Genomic DNA, 23,253 nt, shown 5'->3' with positions numbered 1-23,253 from the left:
GAAGACGAGCCGGGCAACGCGAACAAGTGGATAAGGTGAGTTTAATTTTATTTATTTTATTTTTTTAACCCCTCCAGCCCTATTACTAGTACTATGCATTCTGTATTAAGAATGCTATTATTTTCCCTTATAACCATGTTATAAGGGAAAATAATAAAGATCGAGTCCCCATCCCGATCATCACCTAGCAACCATGTGTGAAAATTGCACCGCATCCGCACTTGCTTGCGGATGCTTGCAATTTTCACGCAGCCCCATTCACTTCTATGGGGCCTGCGTTGCGTGAAAAACGCACAATATAGAGCTTGCTGTGATTTTCACGCAACGCACAAGTGATGCGTGAAAATCACTGCTCATCTGCAGAGCCCCATTGAAGTGAATGGGTCCAGATTCAGTGCGGGTGCAATGCGTTCACCTCACGCATTGCACCTGTGCGGAATTCTCGCCCGTGTGAAAGGGGCCTAAGAGTTATGGGACATGATAATAACAGTGTAAGTTCATTTTTCGTTTTGCCTGCTATTGGTGTAACATGCATTTTTTTCAGGTGGAAAGGTGAAAATGTGGCAACAACAGAAGTGGAAAACGTAATGTTAATGTTGGATTTCATTGAAGAAGCCAATGTTTTTGGTGTTGCAGTGCCTAGTGAGTAAAGAAAATATTTTTTCTATTTACATTTATTTTAAGGTATCCATCGGTCAGCAGATTTGTACCTATGAAACTGGCTGACCTGTTAGATGCTCTGCTTTCTCAGCAACTGCACACCCTCTCCCCTTTAATTGACAGAGCCATGCAGGTATGATCACGTTTACAATGCCCAGCCCTGTCAATCAAACTGCAAAGGGCACAGCAGTTGCAGAGAGAGCAGAGCCTCTAGGTGTAATGGCAACACCCCCATTGCTTCTAGAGGCTCATTAGTGTACATTAAAACATAATATTTCTTAGCAACACGGGCACATATGAACATGAGAGCAACACAGATGCTTTCTGCTGACAAGGGCATATAATAGTAAATACAACTACAGCATGTAGGTTTTAGCTTTGATAGTATAGATTTTGATTCAACTTGTGGCAATATTCATGTTACGTTTCGGCTCGCAGGCCTTCCTCAGACACTATGCCGCAGGTGTGGAAAGGAAAGTCAGAATTGCAGACGCAGAGTTTGTAGTGTGTGAAGACACATGTGAGGGAAATGGGCATTCCAGTGATACTGACCATTTTTGCAATATACTTTAATTCCTGAAATCGTATATTTTGATTAGAAAATGGCTCTAAAGTGCCCGATTTTATGCCTTAGCAACCCTGCCTATTTTATGTTTACTTAAAGGAGTTGTCCCACTAAAATAGTTTACAGTTTTCAAAATGGATACTTTTATAATTGCATATAAGTAAAAAGCCACTGAGTTATTCAATAAAATGTATCTGTATAGCGGCATCTTTTTTTTATTTCTTTGTCCGGTTAACTAAGATGGCCGCACATGCTCAGTTGTGATAGGGAGAGCTGAGACACGCCCCCTTAGCTGCAGCAGAATACACACTCCCCTTGAGTTGTCAGCTTCATATAAATGTAGCAGAGCAATTAAAATCTCTGGATCCATGTGCGGTACAGGGCTCTTTCTATCTTTGTTAGAAAGAGATTGTCATGTACTATATGATCTTTGATTTTCCTTTTTTACACCTATTTTAAGCTAAAAAAAAAAAAATTTTAATCTATTACATTTTCAAAATAACAAAAAAGGGAAAGGGCCTAAATCAAAAGTTTGGGCAGCCTGCATGGTTAGTAGCTATTAGCACCCTCTGTCAAGTATCACATCTTGTAAATGCTTTTTATACCCAGCCAAAAGTCTTTCAATTTATGACATTCTACAGTATATGATCTGATTTTCATTTTTTAAATTAGTCATGGGATAACCCCTTGAACTGTTGTGACACGCTCCACACTGACTGTTGCTGCCCTCAATGCCTCTCTCCACACATACACTGTATGTATACATACATATATTTATATACACTACTCACAAAAAGTTAGGGATATTTGGCTTGTGGGTGAAATTTCAGGGTGAGACTAAAATGCACTCTAACCTTTACCGGTGAACTTAATGTAACCTTTAGAGATGAGCAAATTGAATCCCACGAAGTGGAATTCAATCCGTATTTCAGGATAAATTTGATTCGCCTAGAAACCGAATTTCCTTGTGCTTCGTGTCTCGAATCGATTTAACCCGAAATTGTATAAAAAAAACAAAACAAATTTAAACTTACCATTTGCTCACGACGGGCCGCCAGCCTCCATCTTGCTTGAAGATCTCGGCCAAAATCCGCGCTGCATGGGATTTCAGCTGAGATCTTCAAGCAAGATGGCGGCGGCTGACCCGTCGCAAGCAAATGGAGGTGGTAAGTTTGATTTCTTTTTTTTTTATTGTTAATTTTACACTCACATGTATGAACGTGGCATCTGAGGGGTACAATGACGGGGGCGGCGCTATCGCAGCTCCCTTCCATTGCACGTGCTACTTACAAAAAAATGCACTTCACAAATTTTTGGGTGAAATTTGCCGAATCAGCCAAATCGAACTTTTAAGAAATTCACTCATCTCTAGTAACCTTCTATAAACTTTTGAATGCACATGTCTAGCTGTTCAGTGTTTCAGTACTTTTTGCACAACTTGCTGTTCTCTAACAAGAATCTTAATTGCAAAATTGTGTTTGATACATGAATTGCCCAATACATTTCAATTAGAACTGGTATTTAAACAGTACTTCTCATCATGCTGTTCACATTTTGACATTATGATACCAAGACGACACCTAACAATTGATCAATAGTACCTCGCGATTGCAAGGCTCCAAACAGGATGTAACGGAAGTGGCCACAGAGCTTAGAGTGTCATCAGCAGGTTGCAACAGAGAGACTGGAGGAGTCACATAAAGGCATAAAAGTGGCCGTTCTTTTGGCCACATCCCACACTGACGACTGCTTCATTGTGAACAATGCCCCGTGGAACCAGATGATTAATGCCACATAACTCCAGGCACATTTAAGTGAGGTGAGAGGCACCCAAGTGTCATGTCAGACCATTCAAAACCATCAGCGTGGTCTGCGTGCTAGACAACCTGCAAGGGTACCTTACCACAAGCATCATCGTCTTGCATAGTTCAGGGAGCATCTACGCTGGACGCGGGACCAGTGGGCCACAGTGCTTTTCACTGATGAAAGTTGATTCACGTTGAGCAGAAATGATGGCCACCAACGATGTTGGAGACGTCAAGAAGAGCACTATGCATCAGCCACTGTTTGCCTATGGTGGTGGTGTTACAGCGTGGGCAGGTGTGTCTAGTCAATACAGAACTGCCCTACACTTTGTGAATGTTACAGTGACAAGCCCATACTACTTGAATAACATCATTAATCCAGTAATTGTGCCTCTGCATGAACAACACAGGCCTGATTTCATCTTCATGACAATGCACCAGGTCATCGAGGTTGCATCATTAGGGAACGGCTGCTGGAGACTGGGGGACCTCAAATGGAGTGGCCTGCACTTTCTCCAGACCTGAATTTCATTGAAAACCTATAGGATCAGCCTAGGCGCCATGTGGAAGCTCCTAACTTTGTACCCCAAAACCAGATGAGGAGATTACCATGGCATGCTTCTACTTAAATGCCCTACTTTCATTATATAACATCACTGTATTGTGAACTTTTTACGTTTTCCATCAATTTCACCCGATATATTTTTATATGTACCAAAAGCAAAAGAAAACAGCAGAAAAGTCAATTTGTGAAGGTTTGGGTGCAAACCCTCTGGGAAGGTAGGTTATAGATCTGCTAATATATCCAAATTCAAACACTGAGGCAGCACTCCATATACTGTAGGGTGAAGAAGGTGCTGACCCGTTTGTTCTCCAACGTTTCGGCACACCACAATAAGGCCTTTGTCAAGCAATAAGGTAGTGCCATGTGCAACTTTAAATACTCACATACATGATTACAGATTAATTGGTGACATGGGCAATGTGAAGTAATTGATATAAATCATAAAACTATACATTATTTATACAAATCGGCATGATTGCAATACCAAACTTCATATAATCAGTGTCCATGATAATAGATTGAAGTCCATGATAGTAAGTTTTAACGTGATTCTTGATAATACAAAGTACAAAAGTGTCCAGTGTAATAAGGGTTAAAAACCCAACAAAAATAAAATGTATCCAGGGCCCAAGCCCCAATGCATATGGCCCAAATCGAACACCCCCTGCACACCCCTACCCGCACACTCTAGCACTAAAAACATTTTCCTGTACTTGCTATACAGCAGCACATACTTCTCACATGCAGGGCCTTCCATGTGATGTCTCCTCTGATGTAGATCTTCTCTGTCATCATCTTTTCCATTCAGTCCAGACAACTTCTTTCAGCCGTGCCTCATCTCTGCAGAGTTTGACACACAGACATCTTAGGCTTCTTTCACATTAGCGTTTTTTGCGGATCCAGCATGGATCTGCAAAAACGCTTCTGTTACAATAATACAACCGTCTGGATCCGTCATGAATGGATCTGGTTGTATTATGTCTTTTATAGCAATGACGGATCCGTTTGGAACACCATTGAAAGTCAATGGGAGACGGATCCATTTTCTATTGTGTCAGATAAAACATTGACTTACATTGTGTGCCAGGACAGATCCTTCTTGCTCCGCACCACATCGCGGACAGAAAAACGCTGCAAGCAGCGTTTTGGTTTACACCTCCAGAGCGGAATGGTGACTGAACGGAGGCAAACTAATGCATTCTGAGCGGATCCTTTTCCATTCAGAATGCATTAGGGCAAAACTGATCAGTTTTGGACCGCTTTTGAGAGCCCATGATGGATCTCAGAAACGGAAAGCAAAAACGCTAGTGTGAAAGTAGCCTTAGCTTCCTCACTTTTCTATCATCATCATCCAATCTCAAGTTCCAACAGTTTTATCCTGCTGCTCCCCGTGCTCACCAATAGCCCCAAATACTATCCTGAAAAAAAAATGGTGCCATACAGATAGTACCCCCCTAGTAATAGTGCTACTCAAAGTGTCACCACGGAGGAAATGGGTTGGATTGATATTTGGAGGGTATCACAGTAAACTAAAAAAATATTCATGCTTTTTAAAGACACATAGGAGTTTATCACGGATTGATCTAGTCTTCACAAACAACACAGGCGTGTTGGATATTGAAGGGGTTAAATATGGACAACGTGGGATCTCGGACCATAATCCAATTCTCATAAATATAAAAACACAAAAAAATAAAAATTAAGCAGGATGCACATAAATTTAGGGTGGATAAATATAATGGGGATACACGACAAGATTTTAAAAGAGATAGGGGAGTTTTTTTTGATGAATGATGATTCAGCGTCAATTAATATAATTTGGGAAACTGCGAAGGCCTATATAAGAGGGATTTTTATAAAGTACACGGTAATATACAAGAAAGGGATAAGGGAAAAAATAATCAACTTGCAACAAGAGGTGGACAAGTATGAGGATAATTATAATAAAAACCCTACAGAAAGAAACTATGAGGCTTGGGCAGAGAAAGTTTAAAAACTGGAAGATGAGCGACTCTTAATGGCAGAGCAACAAAAAGAAAATTATGTGAGGGACAACTATATCTATGCCCATATACCGGGTAAAAAGTTAGTGGCCCTAGTAGCGACAAAAAATAATAATTATATACATTGCCTACTAGATAAATCAGGAAATAAAATCACTGAACAAGCGGCGAAAATAGAATTGCTCCAGGAATATTTTAAAGACATATATAATAGCAAGATAAATAAGAATTTGGCGCACATTCAACAGTTTCTGGAGACAATAACTATCTCTACGTTAACAGCAGAGCAAAGTGAGAAATGAGATGCCCCTTTGAACGCCCTGGAAGTAGACAAAATATTATCTAGTATCATGAAAAATTAATCTCCCGGAATAGACGGTATCCCGTTTGACGTTTATGCTCAATATAAAGAAATATTAATCCCGAAATTATTGACAATGTGGGACGACTCGAGAAAGGCAGGGAAACTGCCAGACTCACTGAGAGAAGCACTAATTACATTGATTCTAAAACCGGGGAAAGATCTAACCTTTCCGGACTCATATCGTCCCATTTCGTTAATTAACACTGACAATAAAATATTGGCAAAGATTTTGTCAACTAGACTTAGAAGTGTGGTGTCGGGATTGGTACATGAGGATCAGATGGGGTTCATGTCAGGTAAGACCATAACGGATAATGTCATGCGCTATTTTGTGAATACCCAGCTTGAGCCTCTAAATTGTGGTGAACGACTGATTGTTATATTGGATGCCTCAAAGGCATTTGATACTGTAGAATGGCCCTTTTTGATGGCAACATTGAAGAAGATGAGAATCGGGGATAAATTTATATCCTGGGTAAATCTGCTATATACGGAAATTTCAGCAAAAGTAATATTGAACGGGGAATATTCTGATAATATACATATTCGTAGGTGGGTTAGACAGGGATGCCCTCTCTCCCCCTTGCTTTTTGCTATAGCTATGGAGCCGTTAGCGGATATGATCAGGCAAGACGCAGCAATTGAGGGGTTCAGGTTTGGTGAACACAAGGAAAAAATTGCTTTATATGCGGTTGACATTATGCTGTTTGTAGGCTCACACAGATCATTGGCTAAGATCTTTCAGGTGTTTGACCAATATGGTAAATATTCTGGGCTCAGAATAAATTGGTCTAAGTCAGCATGCGTCCCGATTGATCCTCTGAATAATTTTATCCCAGGAGCACTGGAAATTAAGAAGATTAATGAATCCGTCAAATTTTTAGGTATTTAAATAACCCCAAACCCCAAGGACTATATCCAACTGAATGAGACTCCTAAAATAAAGGAAATTAAAAAAAATTGAGGTATGGACAAGGCTGTATGTCTCGCTGGCAGGTCGTATCTCCTTGGTGAAAATGTGCCTGTTACCATCCCTTAACTATGTCCTGTGGAATTCACCGATAATAATCCCCAAAAAAATATTGAAAATAATAACTAGCATACTAATGGACCTGATCTGGCGAGGAAAAAAAACAAGAATAAAAGCACAAATATTATGTATTCACAAGAGGGAGGGTGGATTATCAGTTCCTGATGTGGAACTCTATGTTATTTCCGGCCAAATAAAAAATATGATAATGTGGAGTAATACGCAAAGATATAAGGCCCCTTTCACACGGGCGAGTTTTCCGTGCGGGTGCGATCCGTGCGGCGAACGTATGGCACCCGCACTAAATCCTGACCCATTCATTTCTATGGGGCTGTGCACATGAGCGATGTTTTTAACGCATCACTTGTGCGTTCAGTTGAAATCGCAGCATGCTCTATATTGTCCGATTTCAACGTGACGCAGGCCCCATAGAAATGAATGGGGTGTGTGAAAATCGGATGGCATCCGCAAGCAAGTACGGATGCCGTGCGATTTGCACGCACGGTTGCTAGGAGACGATCGGGATGGAGACCCGATCATTATTATTTTCCCTTATAACATAGTTATAAGGGAAAATAATAGCATTCTGAATACAGAATGCATAGTAAACCAGCGCTAGAGGGGTTAAAAAAAAATAAAAAAAAATTTAACTCACCTTAGTCCACTTGATCGCGAAGTCGGCATCTCCTTGTGTCTCCTCTGCGCTGAGCGGCTGAACAGGACCTGGGGTGAGCTGCTCCATTAAATATCGCTTAAGGACCTTCGATGACGTCACTCCGGTCATCACATGGTCTTTTACCATGGTGAATCACCATGGTAAAAGATCATGTGACGTACCATGTGATGACCGGAGTGATGTCATCGAAGGTCCTTAACCTGTATTTAATGGAGCAGCTCACCCCAGGTCCTGTTCAACTTCAGCGCAGAGGAGACACAAGGAGATGCCGGGCTTCGCGAGCAAGTGGACTAAGGTGAGTTAAATTATTTTTTATTTTTTTTAACACCTCTAGCGCTGGTTTACTATGCATTCTGTATTCAGAATGCTATTATTTTCCCTTATAACCATGTTATAAGGGAAAATAATACAATCTTCAGAACACCAATCCCAAGCCCGAACTTCTATGAAGAAGTTCGGGTTTGGGTACCAAACATGCGCGATTTTTCTCACGCGAGTGCAACGCATGACAATGTTTTGCACTCGCGCAGAAAAAAATCGCGCATTTTCCCACAACGCACCCAGCTCTTATCCGGGCAAAAAAACTGACGCCCGTGTGAAAGAGGCCTAAGTCCATGATTGTAGGATCAAATAAAAGGCTAGAAAAATCTTTCAATTAATCGAAGCTGGGATTTTGGGACAACAGAGTAGTAACAAGATACCGCTCTTTGAGCTGATGGATATGGTTTGGAGACAGGCAAGAAAATTGTGGAACCAGGTTGGACTCCATGCGGACACCATACTGTGGGGAAATACCCATCTTACTGATTTGAAGTTAATTGAACAGACAGTGTGGTGGAAACATGGAGTTTATAAACTGGGCCAGATATGGAAGCAAGGTGATATAATAACATATGAAGATCTTAAAAAGGAGTATAAATTGGGCAATTTAGAAGTGAGATTCTTTTACCTGCAACTAAAATGTGCATTACGAAGGTTGGTAGGAAAAACTACACAAATAGATACCCTTTCGCAGCCGCTGCTTAATATATCTAGGTTAACGGCAGGGGGAAGTTAGTGTCAAAAATATATGAATGTTTGTTACACCAAAAGACTAAGGGAAGAGCTATTTCTAGTCTAATGCATAAATGGAGAGAGGTTATAAACCCCCAGCAAGAAGAGCTCTGGGCATCGGCAATACAGCAAAAAAAATAGGGCCTCAAAGAATTTTTCATATAGGATTACCCAATTTTACATACTATATCGTCTCTACTACTCCCCTGAGAAACAAATGAAATATTATAAACCTAAAGTCTTTAGCTGTTTAAAATGCGGGGAGGTAGGGGTGGACTATGTCCATATACTCTGGACGTGCTAAATGATTCAGGAATTTTGAGGACAGGTTAAGGATACAATAGAGCAATATCCTCAGTTTACAGTACCTAATAAATTTGAGATATGTGTATTGGGGGTGATGGACAAAACGGACACCCCCCAACATCAAGAAATTGCATCCAAACTCCTTTTTCAAGCAAGGAAATGTATTATGGGACATTGGGGAGGTAGGGCTCCCCCTTCGATTAAAGAATGGGAGAGGCTCACTAGAATTTCACTCGCTAGAGGAAGAATTCCATCTGGTAAATATAAAAAAAAATATATAGATGTGTTAAATTATGGCAGATATGGCTAATGTAAGTTGTTTTTTATCTATGCGCTGGATAAAAAACAACTTACATTAGCCATATCTGCCATAATTTAACACATCTATTTTTTTGTAGAATATTAGTCGAATATTCGCGAATTTGAATATTCGTTATATTCTACGATTTTTTTTACTCGAAAAATCTACAAGGTATAATATGCGAATTTTCGTAATGCCAATTTTTATTGCAAATTTTTCAGTTGCCAAGTAAAAACATGATTCCTTCCTGCTTGTGGGAAAATGAGTTATAGCACTATATCGAATATATATATATATTTTTTTTTTAATATTCGTAATATTCTAAAACAAGAATATATAGCAATATAGCAAATATTCAAAGAAAAACAAATATAGAGCATTTTTGTAATATAGTGCTATAATCTTTTTTTTCCAATTTAAACTTCAGATGAGAAAAAAATGACAACTATTAGACAAAGAAGATTATAGCACTATATTAGCTTAATTGCTCTATATTTGTTTTTTTTCTCAAATATTTGCTATATTGCTATATATTCTTGTTTTAGTATACTACGAATATTCTAAAAAACGAATATATTTGATATAGTGCTATATATTTGTTTTTTAGAATATTCATAATTTTTCCCATTTAAAGTCATGATTCCTCCCTGCTTCTTGCTTGTGGGCCAATGAGTCATTGGCCCACAAGCAAGAAGCAGCGAGGAATCATGTTTTTACTCGGCAATTGAAAAATTTGCAATAAAAATTAGAATTACGAAAATTCGCAATAAAAAAATCTTGAATATTCCAAATTACGAATATATATCACTATATTCTAAATATTTGCGAATTTTCGAAGTACCTATATTCGCAATAAAAATTCGCAATTAGAGTATTCGTGATCAACACTACACATGACATGCGCCTCGTCTTAAACACTGTCATTAGGGTTACTTATTATTTTTGTATGATATTACTAACCTTTATCACCACAGCACATCGGATGTAGATATTACCCTGCTGCTACATCCTGCAGCTGCTTCAAACTCCCGTGACTTTAGCATGTCACGTAACTGTGACATCACAACGTGCTCACAGCGCATAGAGATTAGACACAACCTATCAACATCCTGTTGATGGGGGGCATGTGGCCGCTGCAGCCAATCACTGGCCGCAGCGGTGACTTGTTACCTGTGTGGCACATGACCCAGTGACATGCCGCATTGGTGACAGGTAACCACTGCAGCCAGTGATTGGCTACAGCGGTCACGTGCCCCCCATAAACAAGATGTTGGCAGTGGAACAATGGAGCTGGAACACAGAGGTGGGGACTAGGAAAGCATGATCCCTACCATGGCTCCGCCCACTCTGTGAGGTTTGAAAATAAGTTGGATAACCCCTTTAACATTAACATTTTTGCTGTTCTAGACCATGAAGGTAGAATTGGAATGGTGTCTATCAAGCTTAAAGCCGGAGGAGTCTTTGATGGGGAGAAAATGTTTGCACATGTAACCGAGAATTTACCAAATTATGCCAGACCTCGGTTTCTTAGGATACAGGTAAGACTGATTTTAAAATGTGCCACTCCTTGAAGATGATGTGATAACTGTCCTAACATGTCTACTTTAACATGGCATTTTTATTTATTTCTCTGGAATAACAAAGGAAATGCTATTCCTCCCAAACATTTTTTAATAAATTGAGAATTGAGGACCCCTATACATTCTGACACTGTTCTCTCACTGAGGGCATAATAAGGGCTCATGCGCATGACCAAATTTTTTTCTGGTGCACTGTCTGTTTATAAAAATGGATAACACACTGACCCATACATTTCAGTTGGGCCAGGCACATATCCTTTATTTTCGCTGATCCGGGTGCCCGATCTCAGAGTCTCACTGTAAGTCCTATTCTTGTCTATTTTTGCAGATACAAGTTGCTTTCTATTGATGGAAGTGTGAGAAAAACCGAATGCACACGCAAGCTGTTTTTCAATGATCGTTTATTTATTTTTTGCCTGTTGATAAACAGATATGGTCATGTGCAAGACGCCTTAAAGGGGTTGTTCTTCTTTGGGGAGCCTCTCTTCCATACCCCTTCTCCAAATGGCCAGACTTGCAGAGAGAAGCATACTTACCTGCTCCCAGCCGCTGGGTTCCGGTTCCTTCAGTCCACTGCTGCCGTGGTATGGTCTCAGTGTGTCATGTGTCAACATTCACTTCGACACCCAGGTCACGTGGTAGCTGCCGCCAATGATCGAAAGCAGTGGTCACGCAGGTCCAGCTATGTGGGATGGTCTGGCAGAAAGGCCCCCAGAAGATCCCAAGTAAGATGTAATAAACACTAATGTTTTCTGGAATCTGTAGAATAGGTTAGGTTTTCATTGAGTATCTATAAGTGATGGTATTCAGGTAAAAATCACAAACCTGCTATTCGGGAAAATATTGTGAAGCTACATTCAGAATTTACTATACATAGTGTATTTGTGAGGTTGTCTAACTACGTATCTACTATTGTTTAACTCCACAGGATGCCATACAGGTTAATAGCACTTACAAGCAATATAAAACTGATCTTGTGAAAGATGGCTTCAATCCGTCCTGTACAAAAGATACACTATATTTCATGGATGATACTCAAAGGACCTACAGGCCCCTGGATCACCAGATTTACAAAGATATTTCGGAAAATAGAATGAAACTTTAAAATGACGAAAGGGGTTTAGCAAATAGTTGTTTTGTATCTACTGTACTGAAAGATTGTGTTACTGATATTGGCATAGCCTAGTAATGTTTTGTATAGCTCTCAGGGAATAGAAGACATTTAGGGTTGTGGTGAAAAAAAATTAAAGAAAAATGAAACCAATCAGAATCCAGCACTAAAAATGAAACAATCATCTGATTGCACATAATGAGAAATTGGAATTTTTAGTATGTCCATGATGTTACGGGAAATGATTGAAGTAAATGTTCTGAATAAAACATTAAAAGGGGTTTTCCAAGATATTCTGATGATTTATCCTCTGGATAGGTTACTGATATATGATCGGTGGGGGTCCAACACCTGATTCCCCGCTGATTATCTGTTTGAGAAGGTAGTGGCGCTCGCAGTAGCACTGCAGCCTTCTATCAGCTCTCCAAGCACAGAGCCGTAAATTGTATAGCGACTGTGCTTGGTATCACAGCTCAGCCCCATTAATTTTAATGGGGCTGAGCTGCACTTAGGCCATGCAACCAATAAACATGATGTCACATTGCCTAGGCAATACAGAGAGAAGGCCTCATCACCACTGCAAGTGGTGCTTTCTGAAACAGCTGATCGGCGGGAGTCCTGGGTGTTGGAACCAGGGCCATATTAAAGGTTTTAGGACTACGGAGCACTCCATTCATTGAGGGCCTGCAACTAACACAAAACCCTTCTCCACCACATACTAGAGGACATATTATAAGACTTGTTCACTGCTTTGGACTAAACCAGTGCAGTGTGTGCCATACTGTAGCTTACTTGACAACATGAACAAGTTTTCAAAAACGGGTGTATCTAGATTCCACTCGGAGACGAGGGGAATGAAGACAAAAAAAAGGGCGGGGGGTGCACAATAGGATAGTATGTACAACACGAATATAAGATAATTAAAAGACAAAGGAGCTCACCTATTAGGGTTGTGCTACTGATAGGCACAACACTATTGTAGGCTTGTATAATTTAGACCCTTTATCAAGGACTGCAGCCGCAGAAGAAGTTTCTTTGGGATCGGATGCCCAATCCCCCAAAGGATACTTGTAGAGGAGAGAGTTCTGGTCAGGCGCGAAATCACTGGTAGAGATGGTCTTAGGGATCAATTCTTCTTTATTTGAAGGTAGCGTATGTACATAAAACCATTCTATGTACATACACTACCTTCAAATAAAGAAGAATTGATCCCTAAGACTATCTCTACCAGTGATTTCGCGCCTGACCAGAACTCTCTCCTCAACATGAACAAGTTGGCCTGCAGAAGGGCGAAGTGTGTGGCACGCTCCAAAATTAGTTGTAGGTGAGGACACACACCCTTTTCTGAGAATTCACCCTCTCAATGCATGTCCCACCCCTCTCATGATGTTTACTCCATGCAATGTGTGAAGATTTACCAACTCCTCCTGGAGTTTAGGAGGTATCCCAATTTTCTGGAGTCTCCTGGATGTTCCAGAAGAGTTTGCAAGTTTGAACTATAGATACGGTATAATAACTTCTACATACATACCTACTTACAAACCCTACCTACATGTATAACCTAATTATAGGCCTATATGTGGTCATATGCATGGACTGTGCATTTGCTATGCACTGAGAGATGGTGAAAAGATGTACAGCACACAGCAAAGTTTGCAGCATTTTTTTACACCCCCGAAACACAGGTTTCTTATAGGTTCGGTTCAAAACAGTGTTATCACTTTCTGTTGCTCTGATGGCACAAAAGTAAAACTAACTGAGTCAAGAAGACTCCATCAACGAAAATGTGTCCCATTCAGTTTCAGTTCTGGATGCTGCTTTTTTACCAGACAAAGAATCTGTGACCGAGGCCCCGAATTCAGTCTTCAACGCTGAAGAGAATAGCTAATATCATATCAAAGTTTAACACCCAAAGTGCCAGAACTAAGATCACTACATAAATATGACACTGGAACTAAGCATAGTGCATGCAGTAAATCGAGCACCAGAACCAAGCCCGCAAGTCAAATGCAGCACCAGCAGCGTATTATACCATAAAAACAGTACCAGAATTAACCTCATTACATACAGTAAATACAGCCCCAGAATAAGTGTAATATATATATATATATATATATACTTAACAAATGACGAGGCAGCACTTCCAGCTTTCAGTGAACGGGTAAAGACCCCAAACTTTAATCCAAGCAACGTTTCGGCATGCTCAATGTGGCCTTTATCAAGCTTGATAAAGGCCACATTGAGCAGGCCAAAACGTTGTTTGGATTAAAGTTTGGGGTCTTCACCCGTTCACTGAAAGCTGGAAGTGCTGCCTCGTCATTTGTTAAGTATATATCGTGGAGGAAGGGCCGACCTCTGTGGGGAATTGCACCCAGTTCACAATTTCTGACTGTGCTGCTGCATTATTTGTGGATTTTTTATATATATATATATATATATATACACACACACACTGGTGAAACTCGAAAAATTAGAATATCTGAAAAAGTCCAATTATTTCAGTAATGCAAATAAAAATAAATTGCATTAATGCAGCTTAAAATTTGAATTTTGTTTCTAGGCTCAAAGTGTCACACTCTAGTCAGCTAAATAATCCATACCCCCTGAGCAAAGGGTACCTCAAAATTGTGACTTTGGGGTTTCATAAGCTGTAAGTCATAATCATCCAATTTATAACAAATAAAGGCTTGAAATATCTCGCTTTGCATGTAATCTACTGTATATCATTTGTATAAATACTAATTCCCGAAAGTCTGACAGTACTCATTCATTGGGTGATCGTGTTATTCTGTCAGTACGGAAAATCTTTGTTCCTGTGCAGCAGATCGTGGTGTTATAACAATTATCTGTTGCGCTGGAACAATTATTTTCTATGGGGATAAGTGATCGCTGAATCATTTGCTTGTCCACATACAGCGGAGGTGATTGCTGCATATAAATCCTGCCCTCATCTCTGCTGATCATCTGACAGTGACCTAGAGTGTCCGCTTCATTCCCGATAATCTGACATATAATCGTCCGTGTTAGAGGACCCTTAGGGCTCCTTCTTTCTACACAAGCGTGTTCCTGGTGGGTCTGCTAGAACGTTCCAGGTGGCGTGATGACGTCATCGTGCCACCTACGTCACAGAAAAGCACCAATGGTTCCTTTATCCTACTGGAGCTGCCAGCTGATCATTTGTATCTGCATCCTGTGGCCACAGGCACAATTGAATGCAAGGGCCCCAGAAACCAGGTGAAATGACTGGTGGCCTTCCCAGAAATGGTGCACTGTAGAGCCTGAAGCACTTGCTATGCCTGCGCCATTGTTAATCCGGCCCTGGTTGGACACCCCACCGATCAGATACTGATGACCAATCCAGAGGACAGGTCAGTGAAAATTTCTCCCTTTAAACTTCACAGGAAATTAAATCTCCCACATATAGCAAACCTCAGGGACATTTAAGTATATATAGATTTAAAAAAAATACTGTCACATGTATAGTCACCTTTTTATAGCGATGATGTCAACATCCAATACATTCCAGAACTGTAAGGGTTACATAGCATCATAAATCAATACAATGCTATGTGACCCCGGCAGTGTTGGGAGGTCTGTCCGGGAGCTGCGCTGCGGACTTGCTGCATGACAAGGGGCCTAAGAGCTTTATTCCGGTGCTCCCCTGGTTTTCACCCTTTAACCCCTATACAGGGAACAGGTCTTCACTGCAGGGTAGTGGTAACCTCCTGGGAGGGTCCCAGTACACATGACAGCTGACCTGCAAGGAAGCAGAGACGCTGGTGCGAAGCACCAGTGGCCCAAGCATAACGCAAAGCTTGGAGCACAGGCAAACTAGCAGAACATAAACAGACAGACATACAATCATAGGACAGTGTTCAGACAGAAAAACAAAGAACCAAACAATAGGCAAGCCAGAAATGTCAGACACTAGACCAGGTTTCAGGATTACAGACAAGGCAGAAACAAACGGACAAAAGACAAGACAACTGAACAGGCTTCAGAAATGCAATGTTGCAGTGCTATGGTCTGGAATGGATACCAACTGAAAACAGGAATTCACCACAGACTGAGGGAACCCAGGAACTAAATAGGGAAACACATGAGCAAATGACGGACAGCCAAGGCAACAGGTGACTCAGACAGATACAGATTGTGGATTAACCCTGCAGACTCAGACAGACACTGGAATGCTGACTGAGGAAAATAACCTGACAAGGACCAGACAAAACTAGACACTGTTCACAATACAAGCCACCGCTGCCAGTAGGCACAGCCCACAAAGAATATGCACTGCCGCACCGCATGGCCCTAGATACACATTCACATGACACCGGCAATCAGCCAACATGGTAACAATGGCGTACCCACAAGTATCCGCAGCTAGTACGCACAATAGAGGAGAATGTGCACTGCCGCAGTGACACCTGCCCCTAGATACACATTTACAGCAACCAGCCCACACGGCATGCAAGAGTCACAGAGAACTGTGGCAAACAATTACAGAACACAAGAACTAATAGTCACAGGAGGCAGTACACAGAGCGCCGCAGAAGACTGCAGCCGGATGCACAACACCAGCAAGCAGCATACAGGGAAAGAGGATATGTACTGCCGCGCCCCCACACCTCCCTAGAGACATATCCACTTAACTTTGCAGCCAGTACGCAATGGTTCCAGCAGTCAGCCTACATGGCAACACTGTGAGTTCCTTTTTTTTTATTTCACCTCTGCAGTTGTCTGCCAGTATTGTATAAATCGCAAAACCGGGCCTCCAATGCACATGGTGCTCTTTCTGTGTCCCCAAACAGGTGTTTACAACCACATAAGGGGGCATTATTGTACTCAGGAAAAACTGTAAAACACTTGTAAAACTGAAAGATTTGAGGCTAAAATACATATGACTGAAATACAATGTTATTTTTTATTTTAATAAAAAAATTCCATGAAGCAATCAGTACACCTCTAGGTGAATTTCATGAAGAGTTTAGTTGTCAAAATAGGTAACTTTTTGGGGTTTTACACTGTACTGGTACCCCAGGAGCTCTGCAAATGTGACATGGCACCAGAGAACCATTCCAGTGAAATCTGCCCTCCAAAAGCCACATGGCACTCCTTTCCTTCTGAGCCATGCAGTGTGCCCATACAGCAGTTTACAACCACATATGCCGTATTAAGAAGAAACTGGGTAACCAATTCTAGGCTGATTTTTAACCTATTACCCATTGTGAAGATAAAAAAAATTAGGGGTTAAAAACACATTTTATTGAAAAAAATGTAATGTCTTCATTTATATAGCAAAGTGTTTCTAAATTCTATAAAATGCCTGTGGAGTTAAAAACTCACTACACCCTCAATAATTTCCTTGAGCGGTGTAGTTTCCAGTATGATCTTACTTTTTTTTGTTTTTCCACTGTAGAGGTACCTCAGGGACCATTCTAGCAAAATATGTCCTCCAAAATCCAAAGGCTCCTTCTCTTTCCAAGATTTGCAATGTGCCCATACAGCAGTTTACGACAACATATGCCGTATTGAGGAGAAACTGGGTAACCAATTTTGGGGTGATTTTTAATCTATTACCCATTGTGAAAATAAATAAATATGGGACTACAACAACATTTTATTGAAAAAATGTAATGTCTTCATTTTCATAGCAAAGTGTTTCTAAATTCTATGAAATGCCTGTGGAGTCAAAAACTCACGACACCATTAAGGTACTTTCACACTAGCGTTATTCTTTTCCGGCACTGAGTTCCGTCCTAGGGGCTCAATACCGGAAAAGAACTGATCAGTTTTATCCTAATGCATTCTGAATGGAGAGTAATCCGTTCAGGATGCATCGGGATGTCTTCAGTTCAGTCTTTTTGCCATTTCAGGACGGAGAAAATACCGCAGCATGCTGCAGTTTTCTCTCCGGCCAAAAAGACTGAACACTTGCCGGAATGCCGTATCCGGCATTAATTTAGATTGAAGTGTATTAGTGCTGGATTCGTTATTAACTGTTCCGGCAAAACAGATCTGGCATTCCGGTCTGCACATGCGCAGACCGTAAAATATACAAAAAAAAATTATACTGGATCTGTTTTTCCGGATGACACCGGAGAGACGGATCCGGCATTTCAATGCATTTGTCAGACGGATCTGAATATGGATCCGTCTGACAAATGCCATCAGTTTGCATACGGAGCTGCCTGCTGGAATCCTCTGCCGCAAGTGTGAAAGTACCCTTAATAAATTCCTTGAGAGGTGTAGTTTCCAGTAGGATCTTTTTTTTTTGGTTTTCCACTGTATACCTCAGGGTCTCTTCAAATGTAACATGGCACCCAAAAACCATTCCAGCTAAATCTTTCCTCCAAAATCCAAAGGCTCCTTCCCTTTCCAAGATTTGCCATGTGCCCATACTGAAGTTTATGCCCACATATGGGCTGTTGCTGTATTCATAAACAATACATAATAAATTGTGGAATGGTTTTTCACATGTTATTTCCTTGTGAAAATAAAAAAATTCAACATTTTATTGAAAATTTTTTTTTTTTACTTTCACAGCCAAGTGTTTCTAAATTTTATGAAAAGCCTGAGGGGGTCAAAGTACTCACTACACCCCTCTAAAAATTCTGTGAGCGGTGTAGTTTCAAAAATGGGGTCACTTTTGTGAGGGGTACCTCAGAGTCTCTTCAATGGAGTGTTATATCAAAAAACAATTCCAGCAAAATCTGACCTCCAAAAACCATATGAGCCTCTTTCCTGCTGTTTCTTGCCAATGCCCAAACATCAGTTTATGATCACATGTAAACTACAGAATCAGGGTAATCAATATTGAGGTTAGTTTTGCTTTAAACCCTTGCTGTGTTACAGGAAATGGAAATTCAAATGAAAAATCTGCACACAAAAAATACAGGGTCATTTATCTAACTGGTAAAGTAAAGCATAGCTGGCTTAGTTGCCCATAGCAACCAATCAGATTCCACCTTTAATTTTGGTCAGCTCCTTTGGAAATTGAAAGGAGGAATCTGATTGGTTGCTATGGGCAACTAAGTCAGTTCTACTTTACACCGGTTTGATAAATGACCCCCCCACATTTTTAAATTTCTGTGGAACAACTAAAGGGTTAACGAAGTTTCTAAAATCTGTTTGAATAATTTGAGGGGTTTAGTTTCTACAATTGTGTCATTTATGGGTGGTCACTTCAAAACTGAAGTTAAAACAAAGTTTCTTAAAAATTAGAAAATTTCTAGGCGTTTGCTCAAGTATAGTTCCAAAAAAAACTAAGACTTGCCTGAATCCGACATTTTTTACCATAGAAATGTATTAGTGCCGCATCCGGCATTCAAAATACCGGAATGTCGGATCCGTCCTGCCGGTCTGCGCAAGCACAGACCGAAAAAAAAGATGAAAAAAATAAATGCCGGATTCGTTTTGCCGGATGACACCGGAAAGACGGATCCGGCATTTCAATGCATTTTTCTGACTGATCAGGCATTTTTAAGACTGATCAGGATCCTGATCAGTCTTACTAATGCCATCTGTTGGCATACGTTTTGCCGGATCCGGCAGGCAGTTCCGGCGACGGGACTGCTTGCCGGATCACTCTGCCGCAAGTGTGAAAGTAGCCTTAGATATACTTTAATTCAAAATTTCAATTGGTTCTGCTGATGTCACTGTACAGGTCACTACAACTCCCAGACCACTACTAGGTCAGCTTTGCACCTCTCATGCTGCACTCTCTTAGGCCTCTTGCACACAAACGATTTTTTTAGTTTACGTTCCGTTTTTTGCATTCCGTATACGGACCGTATACGGACCATATACGGAACCATTCATTTCAATGGTTCCGCCAAAAAAATGGAAGGTACTCCGTATGACTTCCGTTTCCGTATTTCCGTTTTTCCGTTCCGTTCAAAGATAGAACATGTCCTATTATGTCCGCATAACGGACAAGGATAGTACTGTCCTATCAAGGGCCAGCTGTTCCATTCTGCAAAAAACGGAATGCACACGGACGTCATCCGTATTTTTTGCAGATCCATTTTTTGCACATTTCGCGGACCGCACATCGCCGGCACTATAATAGAAAATGTATTTTCTTGTCCGCGGTTTCAGTTCTATTTTTTTCGAGAACAGAATTGCTGATCAGGAAGTGCGGATCCGGAAATGCGGATGCGGACAGCACATAGAACAGGAGAACGAAAAGGCTGAACGGTGCATGCAGTACTTTTGTTTCTGTCTAAAAAACGTATCTCAGACAGAAATGGCTAAAATGAATGACAACTGATACAACAGGATCCGTTTTTTTACTGGATCCTGTAAAGAAAAATGGATAAGTTGCAATCCTATGCATTAGGCTTTGTTCACATCACTCACTGTTCAGCCTTTCCGTTCTCCTGTTCCGTTTAGGAGCAGGAGAACGGAAAGGACGGATGCGGCACATAACTGAGCCAAACGGAGGCCTTAGGACCCCATAGACTATAATGGGGTCCGTTATGTTTCCACTCAGAAGATGCATGCACAACTTTTGTCTCCGCTCTAAAATCATCTTCTGAGCGGAAACATAACAGACCCCATTATAGTCTATTGGGTCCTAAGGGCTCCGAAACGGAGCAGGAGAATGGAAAGGCTGAATGGTGATATGAATGAAGCCTAACTGAGGCTACTTTCACACTAGCGGCAGGACGTATCTGACAGGCTGTTCACCCTGTCGGATCTGTCCTGCCACTATTTTGCCGTGCTGCCGGACCGCCGCTCCGTCCCCATTGACTAAAATGGGGACGGGGCGGAGCTCCGGCGCAGCACGGCAGTGCACGGCAAAAGGCCGCCGGAGTAAAAGTACTGCATGGCCGACTTTTTATTCCGGCGGCCTCTCACCACGAACTGCCGTCCTGCGCCCCATTATAGTCAATGAAGACGGAGCGGCGGTCCGGCGACATGGCGAAATAGCGGCAGGACGGATCCGACAGGGTGAACAGCCTGTCGGATCCGTCCTGCCGCTAGTGTGAAAGTACACTTATGCAGCAGGATCAGTTTTTTTACCGGATCCTGTGTTTTTTTTTCTGTCTTTTTAACGGACTGACGAAACTTATCCGTTTATAAAACGGACACAATGCATCCGTTCGCTTTCCGTTATGTTATTCCGTTATTTATTGTTTTTAAAAGGATCAAATGTAATTTGAGTATGCTCAGAACAAAAAACGGAAAAGAAAAAGGGATTGCACAATGGATCACACACAAAGCAATCCGTTACAATCCGTCACTTATTGACTTTAATGCAAAACAAAACAGATTCGTCACAAATCCGTTTTTTTAGACGGGAGCAAAAGTCCTGCATGTAGGATTTTTTTTCCTGTCTAAAATAACGTGAAGCTGACAGAAAGGAGCCAAACGGAGTGTAACTGACACGTTATCACCTCCATAGAAGTGAATGGGATTTACAACGGATCTGTTTATTTGCGTTTTATTCATCCTCTGAACGGATGAATAGAATGGAAATCCAGACGGTGATGTGAACGAGCCCTTAAGCTATGTTTTAATTTTTACTTCTATACTTACATTTCTTACATTTGGATGTTACAATAAGAGATGAGCAAAGTTTTGAAAAATTTGATTTTCCCAAAATTTGCTTTGTTCCGTATTAGTCACAAAGCGTGTTACCTCAGCTATACCCAGGCATGCGGGGAGAGTGTATCTTGGTGTACATTACTGTGCATTGCAGCAACATACAGTACAGACCAAAAGTTTGGACACACCTTCTCATTCAAAGAGTTTTCTTTATTTTCATGACTATGAAAATTGTAGATTCACACTGAAGGCATCAAAACTATGAATTAACACATGTGGAATTATATACATAACAAAAAAGTGTGAAACAGCTGAAAATATGTCATATTCTAGGTTCTTCAAAGTAGCCACCTTTTGCTTTGATTACTGCTTTGCACACTCTTGGCATTCTCTTGATGAGCTTCAAGAGGTCGTCACCTGAAATGGTTTTCACTTCACAGGTGTGCCCTGTCAGGTTTAATAAGTGGGATTTCTTGCCTTATAAATGGGGTTGGGACCATCAGTTGCGTTGTGGAGAAGTCAGGTGGATACACAGCTGATAGTCCTACTGAATAGACTGTTAGAATTTGTATTATGGCAAGAAAAAAGCAGCTAAGTAAAGAAAAACGAGTGGCCATCATTACTTTAAGAAATGAAGATGAGTCAGTCCGAAAAATTGGGAAAACGTTGAAAGTGTCCCCAAGTGCAGTCACAAAAACCATCAAGCGCTACAAAGAAACTGGCTCACATGCGGACCGCCCCAGGAAAAGAAGACCAAGAGTCACCTCTGCTGCGGAGGATAAGTTCATCCGAGTCACCAGCCTCAGAAATCGCAGGTTAACAGCATCTCAGATTAGAGACCAGGTCAATGACACACAGAGTTCTAGCAGCAGACACATCTCTAGAACAACTGTTAAGAGGAGACTGTGTGAATCAGGCCTTCATGGTAGAATACCTGCTAGGAAACCACTGCTAAGGACAGGCAACAAGCAGAAGAGACTTGTTTGGGCTAAAGAACACAAGGAATGGACATTTGACCAATGGAAATCTGTGCTTTGGTCTGATGAGTCCAAATTTGAGATCTTTAGTTCCAACCACCGTGTCTTTGTGCGACACAGAAAAGGTGAACAGATGGACTCTACATGCCTGGTTCCCACCGTGAAGCATGGAGGAGGAGGAGGTGTGATGGTATGGGGGTGCTTTGCTGGTGACACTGTTGGGGATTTATTCAAAATTGAAGGCATACTGAACCAGCATGGCTACCACAGCATCTTGCAGCGGCATGCTATTCCATCCGGTTTGCATTTAGTTGGACCATCATTTATTTTTCAACAGGACAATGACCCCAAACACACCTCCAGGCTGTGTAAGGGCTATTTGACCATGAAGGAGAGTGATGGGGTGCTGTGCCAGATGACCTGGCCTCCACAGTCACCGGACCTGAACCCAATCGAGATGGTTTGGGGTGAGCTGGACCGCAGAGTGAAGGCAAAAGGGCCAACAAGTGCTAAGCATCTCTGGGAACTCCTTCAAGACTGTTGGAAGACAATTTCAGGTGACTACCTCTTGAAGCTCATCAAGAGAATGCCAAGAGTGTGCAAAGCAGTAATCAAAGCAAAAGGTGGCTACTTTGAAGAACCTAGAATATGACATATTTTCAGTTGTTTCACACTTTTTTGTTATGTATATAATTCCACATGTGTTAA

General features: G+C 41.2%; 1 protein-coding gene across 1 annotated transcript in view; it reads left to right on the top strand.

Annotated features, from left to right (window-relative positions):
- The window catches only part of LOC122925756 (very long-chain acyl-CoA synthetase-like), a 92,442-nt gene extending 80,429 nt beyond the window's left edge, over positions 1-12,013 (top strand). Inside the window, exons 8-10 of the mRNA XM_044277106.1 lie at positions 545-642; positions 10,736-10,866; positions 11,837-12,013. Of these exons, the coding sequence (XP_044133041.1) occupies positions 545-642; positions 10,736-10,866; positions 11,837-12,013 (406 nt within the window). The remainder of the gene's footprint in view (positions 1-544; positions 643-10,735; positions 10,867-11,836) is intronic.
- The last annotated feature ends 11,240 nt before the right edge of the window (positions 12,014-23,253 follow it).

Source organism: Bufo gargarizans, chromosome 2, assembly GCF_014858855.1.
Source record: "Bufo gargarizans isolate SCDJY-AF-19 chromosome 2, ASM1485885v1, whole genome shotgun sequence".
Lineage (NCBI taxonomy): Eukaryota > Metazoa > Chordata > Amphibia > Anura > Bufonidae > Bufo > Bufo gargarizans.
The sequence above is the reverse complement of the archived record's forward strand: the minus strand, read 5'-3'. Positions and strand labels throughout refer to the sequence as shown.